Here is a 14,267-nt window from a genome sequence, read left to right as displayed (position 1 = left end):
GGACAATTCTGTCGTGACCCTCCCGGAACAACGCGGGAGCTAGTCATGGGTGGAGGTTTAACCCCATCACGACCGTGCCAATTGCCCACACGCACAGGATATGGTTGCTCGCCAAATTCGATGTACCTAAGTACCTGCGCGGATGGTCGACCGGGCGATCGTACCTTGCCGCAGGCTGACTCCGGATATGAACCGCTTAAGCGGTCCGTTCCGTGCTATCGGGATAACCAAGCGGTGTTATCGTCGGCCTCGACGGCTCCGATTAATTATCGGGCGTTTTAAGCCCACTACGAACCCTTTTACGTGAAGCAGGATGGAGGGTCAATAAAGAAAAGACGAAGCGAAACGGGAAAACAGTTCACACAATGCACATTTATTACGCGACACACGGAAAGCACACATATACAGCCAAACAGTCAAAATGCACCTATATCAGTAAAACAAAAGAAACAATGATGCAGAGTTACTACCGACTACACGCACACACGGCAACACAGTTCTACTTTACAAGACACGGCGCCAACACACATTTACTCAAAAGCAAAGGAAAGAAGCCACTCTTATAGACAAGGGGGCAGACAGGCCTGTAGGCCAATATGTGCGCGGGACCTGAAGGAGCGGCCAGGTCCGCAAGACCGGGTGGGTCCTACCCACGTCATCGTGACATGTTGGCGGACGAGCCGCAGATGTGGCCACGTGGCTGTGCCCCGACTCCGTGCTCCTTCGCGGGTTTCGTTGGCACGACGTTTGGAGTGGGGTGGGAACGCGGCCCCTTTGTTGCGCTATCTCATCGCGGGGTAAAAGGGGGAATTGTTGAAGCCCTGGGGGGAGGGAGAATGGCTGGCTAGCTTGGGTCACGCGACGAGTGATCTCCCACCGTGACCTCGTCGCCGACCGCCGTCCTTCTCGCCTTGGACCCGATCTCCTTGGCCTCTTCCCACAACTCTCCTCAGCCGACTGCAGAACCCAACTCGATGCCTTCGCCACCCGACTCCACTCTCTGCCGCTGCCACTCTCTGCCGCTGCCACACTCTGCCGCTGTCACACTCTGCCCTCCAACCAAAAACTGACTCTGCCTATGATGACTCTCTTACCAAAACTGACTCTGCCACGATTCGCCTTCCGCTCGCCATTTTATAGGCCGGCAGGAGAAACAATATGCAAATTTCCTGATCAGAATGACCTCGGGGGCGGAGCCACGCTCGCCAATTGGACGGAGGAAAAGTGGACGTGAACCTCCCCTGATCCTAGAATTTGCATATATCGATTTCACACAGACGCGCCTGGAGGCGGGGCCAAGCCGCTCCGCGCTTGCTGATTGGACGGATCAGAAGTGGGCGTGTAGCATGCTTGATCCGAATTCTCCCTCGGAAAGGCCGCTTTTTGCACTCGCGGCTCGGTGCGTATCTTGAACGAGCCCAAGACAGCCCGACGCTCAGTGTTGACAGGTGGTGCGGGAATGTCCGTAGAAGGAGAGAGGTGAGGGTGGTGGAGGGTCTATCGTTGGTGGTTTGATGGTTATGGCGGTTGAGACGTGGTTGGTTCAATAAAGATAGAACAGAAAAACGGCTATCTCAAAGTGTCGCAGCCCGAATGAAGCACATAAATCCCCGCTAAACAACGGGTTTGGGGCTAACAACACATGTACTTAGAGTTATCTCACCTACGGGCCCTTCATGGTGTTTTGCGAATTTCCACAGCCATAACAATACGTATATACGGTTGGACGTTAAACTGGGCATCTCGTCTTCTGGCATTAGTTGGTTGATGTTAACGATCCCATCGTGTCCTTCAAAAAGAGTAGGTGAGCAATTGCTTGCACCATGAACAGATTCCTGCACTGACTATTCTCTTGCTGGCAGAGGGAGAGTAAGCTGCCCAGCATGACCTTTGGCCAATAAATTGCTTTGGCAGAACCAATGCTCTGCACCACAGTATGGTACATCGGATTGGATGTTCACATACCAACTCAATATCCTAGTCAATAGTCATCAGTGATATTATTAACACAATGCATTCAAAGTAACAATTCTCTTTTCAAAGTTTGGATGAGCCGTGTGTGTGTGTGTGTGTGTGTGTGTGTGTGTGTGTGTGTGTGTGTGTGTGTGTGTGTGTGTGTGTGTGTGTGTGTGTGTGTGTGTGTGTGTGTGTGTGTGTGTGTGTGTGTGTGTGTGTGTGTGTGTGTGTGTGTGTGTGTGTGTGTGTGTTTGAGAAATCCAGCCTTTTACTTTGCTGGCCTGGATTATGACAACCTTAATAAGTGATCTTTGACTACTTTCAGGGTATTAATACAACAATGACATGTTCCGATGATGTGTACAGACAGTATGGACACGGAGAGGACAACGAAATCTATTCCTGAGCTGATTGCGAAGAAAAGAGATGGAGGAGAGCTGACAGATGCGGAAATCGAGTTTTCCATCAGCAGAATACTTGATGGCGCCATGCAGGACTGCCAGATCGGTACGAATTAAACTAGTTTTGGATTTATTTGGACTACGCAACTGTCCGAGTACCCCCATGGGTTGTGGCCAGGTGTTGCTGTTGGGTTCAATGTTGTATCAGGTTTCAGTCAATTTTTAACTTGCTGCAATTGACAAGGCAATAGAGGTGTTCTACTTATTACGTACACGTGATCTGGTGCATAATCTATATTAATAAATGTCAGTGTATGTGTGTGTGTGTGTGTGTGTGTGTGTGTGTGTGTGTGTGTGTGTGTGTGTGTGTGTGTGTGTGTGTGTGTGTGTGTGTGTGTGTGTGTGTCCTCCATAACTCCAAAACCATGAAACCTAGCAGTCTGAAACTTTGCATGCATACTAATAAAACTCCAAGGAAAAACATGACTGAAAATTGGGTGTTTTGGGTTAATTAAAACACCACTTTTGAAGATTATTAATGGACTTATTGAATTGTATCCTTTACCAGGCACATCCTCGGTCATCGCTCTCTATGGGGGTCTTAAGGTGTTTCCTGGGTAACCTCGCTGGGGTCTGAAGCCACCATGTTTTTTTTGGCCTGCTCAATCATGCCTTGACTTTGAACAGGCTGCAACGATTTCTTAACGATAAAGTGTTTTGTTTTTCACTTTCCTCACTCATATTATCGAATTCCTGTTCATCATAGCTACAAATTGCTGGGTTCATTGCGGTGCTTATGAATGCCCGGAAACATCAGCGTCCGTTGCTTTATTTCATTGCCGCACATGAAGAACCAAGAGAATCACTTAAATTAAACAGAATTACAAAATTTAAGCTCCAGATTTGAAAGTATCAGCAGTTCCGACTCCAAAAAAGGTGATCATTTGTCCGATTCCCACATGGTTTGGACATTCGGACATCACTGTTGCTTGCCAACCATTCAATTGGAGTGCTTGCTTGAGTGCTGAAGCTACTTGCCGAGCGCCCCACAGTGGGCAGCGGTACAGTTCTGTCCGCAGTTGCTGCAAGGTAGGGCATGTTCTGATAACGCGTATTTGCTACAGCATGGAATTGATTCAACGACAATGACAATGACAAAGACAACTGAGCGGGCACTGTTCTCTCAACCAGTATGTTCACAGATTAGAGTGTCACCCCCATGGGGTTGTGTGACCAGTGTAAGATTTCCGAGGATTTGGTTCATGTTTTTTCTCTCTGCCCTCGGAACAATGAGTCCGCATCGCGTCTACTATATTCTGTCCATGTCATGGGGATCACATGGTCAAGCCTGCCGGATACGTTTGGCCATCTGACTCAGAAGCACCCCGGTTCTGTCTATCAATTTTAAAATTCATCAAATAAACGGGGTGAGTGACATAATCCTCCAGTATCCTATCCGAGGTGTTTGGGTGTGCGGTATATGTAGAGGCTCGCAGCTCTGAAATCACCATTAAACTAAAAAAGAAAGAAAGAACACCCACACCACATCATTATGAATGAATCGTTCACTCACTGCGTATGCTTTTGCCACACCACGTTATTCAGAGGGAATGGTTCATGCTCCGTCATTCAGAGGAAGTGGTTCATGCTCCATCATTCAGAGGGAGTGGTTCATGCTCCATCATTCAGAGGGAGTGGTTCATGCTCCATCATTCAGAGGGAGTGGTCCATGCTCCATCATTCAGAGGGAGTGGTTCATGCTCCATTATTCAGAGGGAGTAGTTCGTGCTCCATCATTCAGAGGGAATGGTTCATGCTCCGTTATTCAGAGGGAGTGGTTCGTGCTCCATCATTCAGAGGGAGTGGTTCATGCTCCGTCATTCAGAGGGAGTGGTTCATGCTCCATCATTCAGAGGGAGTGGTTCGTGCTCCATCATTCAGAGGGAGTGGTTCATGCTCCGTCAATCAGAGGGAGTGGCTCATGCTCCGTTAATCAGAGGGAGTGGTTCGTGCTCTGTCATTCTGAGTGAGTGGTTCGTGCTCTGTCATTCTGAGTGTGTGGTTCGTGCTCCATCATTCTGAGTGAGTGGTTCGTGCTCCGTCATTCTCAGTGAGTCGTTCGTGCTCCGTCATTCTGAGTGAGTGGTTCGTGCTCCGTCATTCTGAGTGAGTGGTTCGTGCTCCATCATTCTGAGTGAGTGGTTCGTGCTCCGTCATTCTGAGTGAGTGGTTCATGCTCCGTCATTCTGAGTGAGTGGTTCGTGCTCCGTCATTCTGAGTGAGTGGTTCATGCTCCGTCATTCTCAGTGAGTGGTTCATGCTCCGTCATTCTCAGTGAGTGGTTCGTGCTCCATCATTCTCAGTGAGTGGATCGTGCTCCGTCATTCTGAGTGAGTGGTTCGTGCTCCGTCATTCTGAGCGAGTGGTTCATGCTCTGTCATTCTGAGGGAGTGGTTCGTGCTCCATCATTCTCAATGAGTGGTTCATGCTCCATCATTCTCAGTGAGTGGTTCGTGCTCCATCATTCTGAGCGAGTAGTTCGTGCTCCATCATTCTCATTGAGTGATTCGTGCTCCGTCATTCTGAGTGAGTGGTTCGTGCTCTGTCATTCTGAGTGAGTGGTTCGTGCTCTGTCATTCTGAGTGAGTGGTTCGTGCTCCGTCGTTCTGAGTGAGTAGTTCGTGCTCCGTCATTCTGAGTGAGTGGTTCGTGCTCCGTCATTCTGAGTGAGTGGTTCGTGCTCCGTCATTCTGAGTGAGTGGTTCGTGCTCCGTCATTCTGAGTGAGTGGTTCGTGCTCCGTCATTCTGAGTGTGTGGTTCCTGCTCCGTCATTCTCAGTGAGTGGTTCGTGCTCCGTCATTCTGAGTGAGTGGTTCGTGCTCCGTCATTTTCAGTGAGTGGTTCGTGCTCCATCATTAGCCTGGAGTGTTGGCGCAGTAGTTAGGGCAGCGGCTTGGGATCCAAAAGGTCGTGAGTTCAAGCCCCGTTGGGCCACTGAATTAATACACCAGGGGGTTGACTCAGCCTGTCATCCTCCCGAGGTCGGTGAAATGAGTACCAGTATACTGGGCCAGTGTATACCCCGGTTAAAATAGGTGTACCATAACCCTGTGTCGTAAGAGGCGACCAGGGTTGCGTCAGGAAGGGCATCCGGCGTAAAACATGTGCCAAATCACTATGCGGATCATACGGATGATCCGCTGTGGCGACCCCTAACAGGAGCAGCCGAAAGAAGAAGAAGAAGAAGAAGAAGAAGAAGAAGAAGAAGAAGAAGAAGAAGAAGAAGAAGGTTCGTGCTCCATCATTCTCAGTGAGTGGTTCGTGCTCCGTCATTCTGAGTGAGTGGTTCGTGCTCCTTGATTCTGAGGGAGTGGTTTGTGCTCCGTCATTCTGAGCGAGTGGTTCGTGCTCCATCATTCTGAGCGAGTGGTTCGTGCTCCTTCATTCTGAGGGAGTGGTTTGTGCTCCGTCATTCTGAGCGAGTGGTTCGTGCTCCGTCATTCTGAGCGAGTGGTTCATGCTCTGTCATTCTTAGGGAGTGGTTCGTGCTCCATCATTCTCAGTGAGTGGTTCGTGCTCCGTCATTCTGAGCGAGTGGTTCGTGCTCCGTCATTCTGAGCGAGTGGTTCATGCTCTGTCATTCTTAGGGAGTGGTTCGTGCTCCATCATTCTCAGTGAGTGGTTCGTGCTCCGTCATTCTGAGTGAGTGGTTCGTGCTCTGTCATTCAGAGGGAGTCGTTTGTGCTCTGTCATTCTGAGTGAGAGGTTCGTGCTCTGTCATTCTGAGTGAGTGGTTCGTGCTCCGTCATTCTCAGTGAGTGGTTTGTGCTCCGTCATTCTGAGTGAGTGGTTCGTGCTCTGTCATTCTGAGTGAGTGGTTCGTGCTCCGTCGTTCTGAGTAAGTGGTTCGTGCTCCATCTTCTCATTGAGTGGTTCGTGCTCCATCATTCTCAGTGAGTCGTTCGTGCTCCATCATTCTGAGTGACTGGTTCGTGCTCCGTCATTCTCAGTGAGTGGTTCGTGCTCCGTCATTCTCAGCGAGTGGTTCGTGCTCTGTCATTCTGAGCGAGTGGTTCGTGCTCCGTCATTCTGAGTGAGTGGTTCGTGCTCTGTCATTCTGAGTGAGTGGTTCCTGCTCCGTCATTCTCAGTGAGTGGTTATTGCTCTGTCATTCTGAGTGAGTGGTTCGTGCTCTGTCATTCTTCGTGAGTGGTTTGTGCTCCGTCGTTCTGAGTAAGTGGTTCGTGCTCCGTCTTCTCATTGAGTGGTTCGTGCTCCATCATTCTCAGTGAGTCGTTCGTGCTCCATCATTCTGAGTGACTGGTTCGTGCTCCGTCATTCTCAGTGAGTGGTTCGTGCTCCGTCATTCTCAGCGAGTGGTTCGTGCTCCGTCATTCTGAGCGAGTGGTTCGTGCTCCTTCATTCTGAGTGAGTGGTTCATGCTCCGTCATTCTCAGTGAGTGGTTCGTGCTCCATCATTCTCAGTGAGTGGTTCGTGCTCCGTCATTCTGAGTGAGTGGTTCGTGCTCTGTCATTCTGAGTGAGTGGTTCCTGCTCCGTCATTCTCAGTGAGTGGTTCGTGCTCTGTCATTCTGAGTGAGTGGTTCGTGCTCTGTCATTCTTCGTGAGTGGTTTGTGCTCTGTCATTCTGAGTGAGTGGTTCGTGCTCCGTCATTTTCGGTGAGTGGTTCGTGCTCCATCATTCTCAGTGAGTGGTTCGTGCTCCGTCATTCTCAGCGAGTGGTTCGTGCTCCATCATTCTGAGCGAGTGGTTCGTGCTCCTTCATTCTGAGTGAGTGGTTCATGCTCCGTCATTCTGAGTGAGTGGTTCGTGCTCCATCATTCTCAGTGAGTGGTTCGTGCTCCGTCATTCTGAGTGAGTGGTTCGTGCTCCGTCATTCTGAGTGAGTGGTTCCTGCTCCGTCATTCTCAGTGAGTGGTTCGTGCTCTGTCATTCTGAGTGAGTGGTTCGTGCTCTGTCATTCGTCGTGAGTGGTTCGTGCTCTGTCATTCTGAGTGAGTGGTTCGTGCTCCGTCATTTTCGGTGAGTGGTTCGTGCTCCATCATTCTCAGTGAGTGGTTCGTGCTCCGTCATTCTGAGCGAGTGGTTCGTGCTCCGTCATTCTCAGTGAGTGGTTCGTGCTCCGTCATTTTCAGTGAGTGGTTTGTGCCCCATCATTCTGAGGGAGTGGTTTGTGCTCCGTCAATCTGAGCGAGTGGTTCGTGCTCCGTCATTCTGAGGGAGTGGTTCGTGCTCCATCATTCTCAATGAGTGGTTCATGCTCCATCATTCTCAGTGAGTGGTTCGTGCTCCGTCATTCTGAGGGAGTGGTTCGTGCTCCATCATTCTCATTGAGTGATTCGTGCTCCGTCATTCTGAGTGAGTGGTCCGTGCTCTGTCATTCAGAGGGAGTCGTTTGTGCTCCGTCATTCTGAGTGAGTGGTTCGTGCTCTGTCATTTAGAGGGAGTCGTTTGTGCTCCATCATTCTGAGTGAGTGGTTCGTGCTCTGTCATTCTGAGTGAGTGTTTCGTGCCCCGTCATTCTCAGTGTGTGGTTCGTGCTCCGTCATCCTCAGTGAGTGGTTCGTGCTCTGTCATTCTGAGTGAGTGGTTCGTGCTCCGTCGTTCTGAGTGAGTGGTTCGTGCTCCGTCGTTCTGAGTGAGTGGTTCGTGCTCCGTCATTCTGAGTGAGTGGTTCGTGCTCCGTCGTTCTGAGCGAGTAGTTCGTGCTCCATCATTCTCATTGAGTGATTCGTGCTCCGTCATTCTGAGTGAGTGGTTCGTGCTCTGTCATTCTGAGTGAGTGGTTCGTGCTCTGTCATTCTGAGTGAGTGGTTCGTGCTCCGTCGTTCTGAGTGAGTAGTTCGTGCTCCGTCATTCTGAGTGAGTGGTTCGTGCTCCGTCATTCTGAGTGAGTGGTTCGTGCTCCGTCATTCTGAGTGAGTGGTTCGTGCTCCGTCATTCTGAGTGAGTGGTTCGTGCTCCGTCATTCTGAGTGTGTGGTTCCTGCTCCGTCATTCTCAGTGAGTGGTTCGTGCTCCGTCATTCTGAGTGAGTGGTTCGTGCTCCGTCATTTTCAGTGAGTGGTTCGTGCTCCATCATTAGCCTGGAGTGTTGGCGCAGTAGTTAGGGCAGCGGCTTGGGATCCAAAAGGTCGTGAGTTCAAGCCCCGTTGGGCCACTGAATTAATACACCAGGGGGTTGACTCAGCCTGTCATCCTCCCGAGGTCGGTGAAATGAGTACCAGTATACTGGGCCAGTGTATACCCCGGTTAAAATAGGTGTACCATAACCCTGTGTCGTAAGAGGCGACCAGGGTTGCGTCAGGAAGGGCATCCGGCGTAAAACATGTGCCAAATCACTATGCGGATCATACGGATGATCCGCTGTGGCGACCCCTAACAGGAGCAGCCGAAAGAAGAAGAAGAAGAAGAAGAAGAAGGTTCGTGCTCCATCATTCTCAGTGAGTGGTTCGTGCTCCATCATCCTGAGTGAGTGGTTCGTGCTCCTTGATTCTGAGGGAGTGGTTTGTGCTCCGTCATTCTGAGCGAGTGGTTCGTGCTCCATCATTCTGAGTGAGTGGTTCGTGCTCCTTCATTCTGAGGGAGTGGTTTGTGCTCCGTCATTCTGAGCGAGTGGTTCGTGCTCCGTCATTCTGAGCGAGTGGTTCATGCTCTGTCATTCTTAGGGAGTGGTTCGTGCTCCATCATTCTCAGTGAGTGGTTCGTGCTCCGTCATTCTGAGCGAGTGGTTCGTGCTCCGTCATTCTGAGCGAGTGGTTCATGCTCTGTCATTCTTAGGGAGTGGTTCGTGCTCCATCATTCTCAGTGAGTGGTTCGTGCTCCGTCATTCTGAGTGAGTGGTTCGTGCTCTGTCATTCAGAGGGAGTCGTTTGTGCTCTGTCATTCTGAGTGAGAGGTTCGTGCTCTGTCATTCTGAGTGAGTGGTTCGTGCTCCGTCATTCTCAGTGAGTGGTTTGTGCTCCATCATTCTGAGTGAGTGGTTCGTGCTCTGTCATTCTCAGTGAGTCGTTCGTGCTCCATCATTCTGAGTGACTGGTTCGTGCTCCGTCATTCTCAGTGAGTGGTTCGTGCTCCGTCATTCTCAGCGAGTGGTTCGTGCTCCATCATTCTGAGTGAGTGGTTGGTGCCGCGTGATTGTCAGTGAGTGGTTCGTGCTCGGTGATTCTCAGCGAGTGGTTCGTGCTCTGTCATTCTGAGCGAGTGGTTCGTGCTCCGTCATTCTGAGTGAGTGGTTCGTGCTCTGTCATTCTGAGTGAGTGGTTCCTGCTCCGTCATTCTCAGTGAGTGGTTATTGCTCTGTCATTCTGAGTGAGTGGTTCGTGCTCTGTCATTCTTCGTGAGTGGTTTGTGCTCTGTCATTCTGAGGGAGTGGTTCGTGCTCCGTCGTTCTGAGTAAGTGGTTCGTGCTCCATCTTCTCATTGAGTCGTTCGTGCTCCATCATTCTGAGTGACTGGTTCGTGCTCCGTCATTCTCAGTGAGTGGTTCGTGCTCCGTCATTCTCAGCGAGTGGTTCGTGCTCCGTCATTCTGAGCGAGTGGTTCGTGCTCCTTCATTCTGAGTGAGTGGTTCATGCTCCGTCATTCTCAGTGAGTGGTTCGTGCTCCATCATTCTCAGTGAGTGGTTCGTGCTCCGTCATTCTGAGTGAGTGGTTCGTGCTCTGTCATTCTGAGTGAGTGGTTCCTGCTCCGTCATTCTCAGTGAGTGGTTCGTGCTCTGTCATTCTGAGTGAGTGGTTCGTGCTCTGTCATTCTTCGTGAGTGGTTTGTGCTCTGTCATTCTGAGTGAGTGGTTCGTGCTCCGTCATTCTCGAGTGACTGGTTCGTGCTCCGTCATTCTCAGTGAGTGGTTCGTGCTCCGTCATTCTCAGCGAGTGGTTCGTGCTCCATCATTCTGAGCGAGTGGTTCATGCTCCTTCATTCTGAGTGAGTGGTTCATGCTCCGTCATTCTCAGTGAGTGGTTCGTGCTCCATCATTCTCAGTGAGTGGTTCGTGCTCCGTCATTCTGAGTGAGTGGTTCGTGCTCCGTCATTCTGAGTGAGTGGTTCCTGCTCCGTCATTCTCAGTGAGTGGTTCGTGCTCTGTCATTCTGAGTGAGTGGTTCGTGCTCTGTCATTCTTCGTGAGTGGTTCCTGCTCTGTCATTCTGAGTGAGTGGTTCGTGCTCCGTCATTTTCGGTGAGTGGTTCGTGCTCCATCATTCTCAGTGAGTGGTTCGTGCTCCGTCATTCTGAGCGAGTGGTTCGTGCTCCGTCATTCTCAGTGAGTGGTTCGTGCTCCGTCATTTTCAGTGAGTGGTTTGTGCCCCGTCATTCTGAGGGAGTGGTTTGTGCTCCGTCATTCTGAGCGAGTGGTTCGTGCTCCGTCATTCTGAGGGAGTGGTTCGTGCTCCATCATTCTCGATGAGTGGTTCATGCTCCATCATTCTCAGTGAGTGGTTCGTGCTCCGTCATTCTGAGGGAGTGGTTCGTGCTCCATCATTCTCATTGAGTGATTCGTGCTCCGTCATTCTGAGTGAGTGGTTCGTGCTCTGTCATTCAGAGGGAGTCGTTTGTGCTCCGTCATTCTGAGTGAGTGGTTCGTGCTCTGTCATTTAGAGGGAGTCGTTTGTGCTCCATCATTCTGAGTGAGTGGTTCGTGCTCTGTCATTCTGAGTGAGTGTTTCGTGCCCCGTCATTCTCAGTGTGTGGTTCGTGCTCCGTCATCCTCAGTGAGTGGTTCGTGCTCTGTCATTCTGAGTGAGTGGTTCGTGCTCCGTCGTTCTGAGTGAGTGGTTCGTGCTCCGTCGTTCTGAGTGAGTGGTTCGTGCTCCGTCATTCTGAGTGAGTGGTTCGTGCTCCGTCGTTCTGAGTGAGTGGTTCGTGCTCCATCATTCTGAGTGAGTGGTTCGTGCTCCGTCATTCTGAGTGAGTGGTTCGTGCTCCGTCATTCTGAGTGAGTGGTTTGTGCTCCGTCATTCTGAGTGAGTGGTTCCTGCTCCGTCATTCTGAGTGAGTGGTTCGTGCTCTGTCATTCTGAGTGAGTGGTTCCTGCTCCGTCATTCTCAGTGAGTGGTTCGTGCTCCGTCATTCTGAGTGAGTGGTTCGTGCTCCGTCATTTTCAGTGAGTGGTTCGTGCTCCATCATTAGCCTGGTGTGTTGGCGCAGTAGTTAGGGCAGCGGCTTGGGATCCAAAAGGTCCTGAGTTCAAGCCCCGTTGGGCCACTGAATTAATACACCAGGGGGTTGACTCAGCCTGTCATCCTCCCGAGGTCGGTGAAATGAGTACCAGTATACTGGGCCGGTGTATACCCCGGTTAAAATAGGTGTACCATAACCCTGTGTCGTAAGAGGCGACCAGGGTTGCGTCAGGAAGGGCATCCGGCGTAAAACATGTGCCAAATCACTATGCGGATCATACGGATGATCCGCTGTGGCGACCCCTAAACAGGAGCAGCCGAAAGAAGAAGAAGAAGAAGACGGTTCGTGCTCCATCATTCTCAGTGAGTGGTTCGTGCTCCGTCATTCTGAGCGAGTGGTTCGTGCTCCTTGATTCTGAGGGAGTGGTTTGTGCTCCGTCATTCTGAGCGAGTGGTTCGTGCTCCATCATTCTGAGCGAGTGGTTCCTGCTCCTTCATTCTGAGGGAGTGGTTCCTGCTCCATCATTCTCAGTGAGTGGTTCGTGCTCCGTCATTCTGAGCGAGTGGTTCGTGCTCCGTCATTCTGAGCGAGTGGTTCATGCTCCGTCATTCTTAGGGAGTGGTTCGTGCTCCATCATTCTCAGTGAGTGGTTCGTGCTCCGTCATTCTGAGTGAGTGGTTCGTGCTCTGTCATTCAGAGGGAGTCATTTGTGCTCTGTCATTCTGAGTGAGAGGTTCGTGCTCTGTCATTCTGAGTGAGTGGTTCGTGCTCCGTCATTCTCAGTGAGTGGTTTGTGCTCCATCATTCTGAGTGAGTGGTTCGTGCTCTGTCATTCTCAGTGAGTCGTTCGTGCTCCATCATTCTGAGTGACTGGTTCGTGCTCCGTCATTCTGAGTGAGTGGTTCGTGCTCTGTCATTCTCAGTGAGTCGTTCGTGCTCCATCATTCTGAGTGACTGGTTCGTGCTCCGTCATTCTCAGTGAGTGGTTCGTGCTCCGTCATTCTCAGCGAGTGGTTCGTGCTCCGTCATTCTGAGCGAGTGGTTCGTGCTCCTTCATTCTGAGTGAGTGGTTCATGCTCCGTCATTCTTAGTGAGTGGTTCGTGCTCAATCATTCTCAGTGAGTGGTTCGTGCTCCGTCATTCTGAGTGAGTGGTTCGTGCTCTATCATTCTGAGTGAGTGGTTCGTGCTCCGTCATTCTGAGTGAGTGGTTCCTGCTCCGTCATTCTCAGTGAGTGCTTCGTGCTCTGTCATTCTTCGTGAGTGGTTTGTGCTCTGTCATTCTGAGTGAGTGGTTCGTGCTCCGTCATTTTCGGTGAGTGGTTCGTGCTCCATCATTCTCAGTGAGTGGTTCGTGCTCCGTCATTCTGAGCGAGTGGTTCGTGCTCCGTCATTCTCAGTGAGTGGTTTGTGCTCCGTCATTTTCAGTGAGTGGTTCGTGCCCCGTCATTCTGAGGGAGTAGTTTGTGCTCCATCATTCTGAGCGAGTGGTTCGTGCTCCGTCATTCTGAGGGAGTGGTTCGTGCTCCATCATTCTCAATGAGTGGTTCATGCTCCATCATTCTCAGTGAGTGGTTCGTGCTCCGTCATTCTGAGGGAGTGGTTCGTGCTCCATCATTCTCATTGAGTGATTCGTGCTCCGTCATTCTGAGTGAGTGGTTCGTGCTCCGTCGTTCTGAGTAAGTGGTTCGTGCTCCGTCTTCTCATTGAGTGGTTCGTGCTCCATCATTCTCAGTGAGTCGTTCGTGCTCCATCATTCTGAGTGACTGGTTCGTGCTCCGTCATTCTCAGTGAGTGGTTCGTGCTCCGTCATTCTCAGCGAGTGGTTCGTGCTCCATCATTCTGAGCGAGTGGTTCATGCTCCTTCATTCTGAGTGAGTGGTTCATGCTCCGTCATTCTCAGTGAGTGGTTCGTGCTCCATCATTCTCAGTGAGTGGTTCGTGCTCCGTCATTCTGAGTGAGTGGTTCGTGCTCCGTCATTCTGAGTGAGTGGTTCCTGCTCCGTCATTCTCAGTGAGTGGTTCGTGCTCTGTCATTCTGAGTGAGTGGTTCGTGCTCTGTCATTCTGAGTGAGTGGTTCGTGCTCCATCATTTTCGGTGAGTGGTTCGTGCTCCATCATTCTCAGTGAGTGGTTCGTGCTCCGTCATTCTGAGCGAGTGGTTCGTGCTCCGTCATTCTCAGTGAGTGGGTCGTGCTCCGTCATTTTCAGTGAGTGGTTTGTGCCCCGTCATTCTGAGGGAGTGGTTTGTGCTCCGTCATTCTGAGCGAGTGGTTCGTGCTCCGTCATTCTGAGGGAGTGGTTCGTGCTCCATCATTCTCGATGAGTGGTTCATGCTCCATCATTCTCAGTGAGTGGTTCGTGCTCCGTCATTCTGAGGGAGTGGTTCGTGCTCCATCATTCTCATTGAGTGATTCGTGCTCTGTCATTCTGAGTGAGTGGTTCGTGCTCTGTCATTCAGAGGGAGTCGTTTGTGCTCCGTCATTCTGAGTGAGTGGTTCGTGCTCTGTCATTCAGAGGGAGTCGTTTGTGCTCCGTCATTCTGAGTGAGTGGTTCGTGCTCTGTCATTCTGAGTGAATGTTTCGTGCCCCGTCATTCTCAGTGTGTGGTTCGTGCTCCGTCATTCTCAGTGAGTGGTTCGTGCTCTGTCATTCTGAGTGAGTGGTTCGTGCTCCGTCGTTCTGAGTGAGTGGTTCGTGCTCCGTCGTTCTGAGTGAGTAGTTCTTGCTCCGTCATTCTAAGTGAGTGGTTCGTGCTCCGTCATTCTG

General features: G+C 51.0%; 1 protein-coding gene across 1 annotated transcript in view; it reads left to right on the top strand.

The window, feature by feature from the left end:
- The window catches only part of TYMP (thymidine phosphorylase), a 69,410-nt gene that overhangs the window by 15,403 nt on the left and 39,740 nt on the right, over window positions 1-14,267 (top strand). The window contains exon 4 of the mRNA XM_085871039.1: window positions 2,323-2,463. Within this exon, the coding sequence (XP_085727165.1) occupies window positions 2,323-2,463 (141 nt within the window). The remainder of the gene's footprint in view (window positions 1-2,322; window positions 2,464-14,267) is intronic.

This window comes from Eptatretus burgeri, chromosome 2 (genome assembly GCF_056783735.1).
Source record: "Eptatretus burgeri isolate ZD-2024b chromosome 2, Ebu_testis_v1, whole genome shotgun sequence".
Taxonomy (NCBI): domain Eukaryota; kingdom Metazoa; phylum Chordata; class Myxini; order Myxiniformes; family Myxinidae; genus Eptatretus; species Eptatretus burgeri.
Note: the sequence above shows the minus strand (reverse complement) of the source record. Positions and strands in the feature narration are given on the sequence as shown.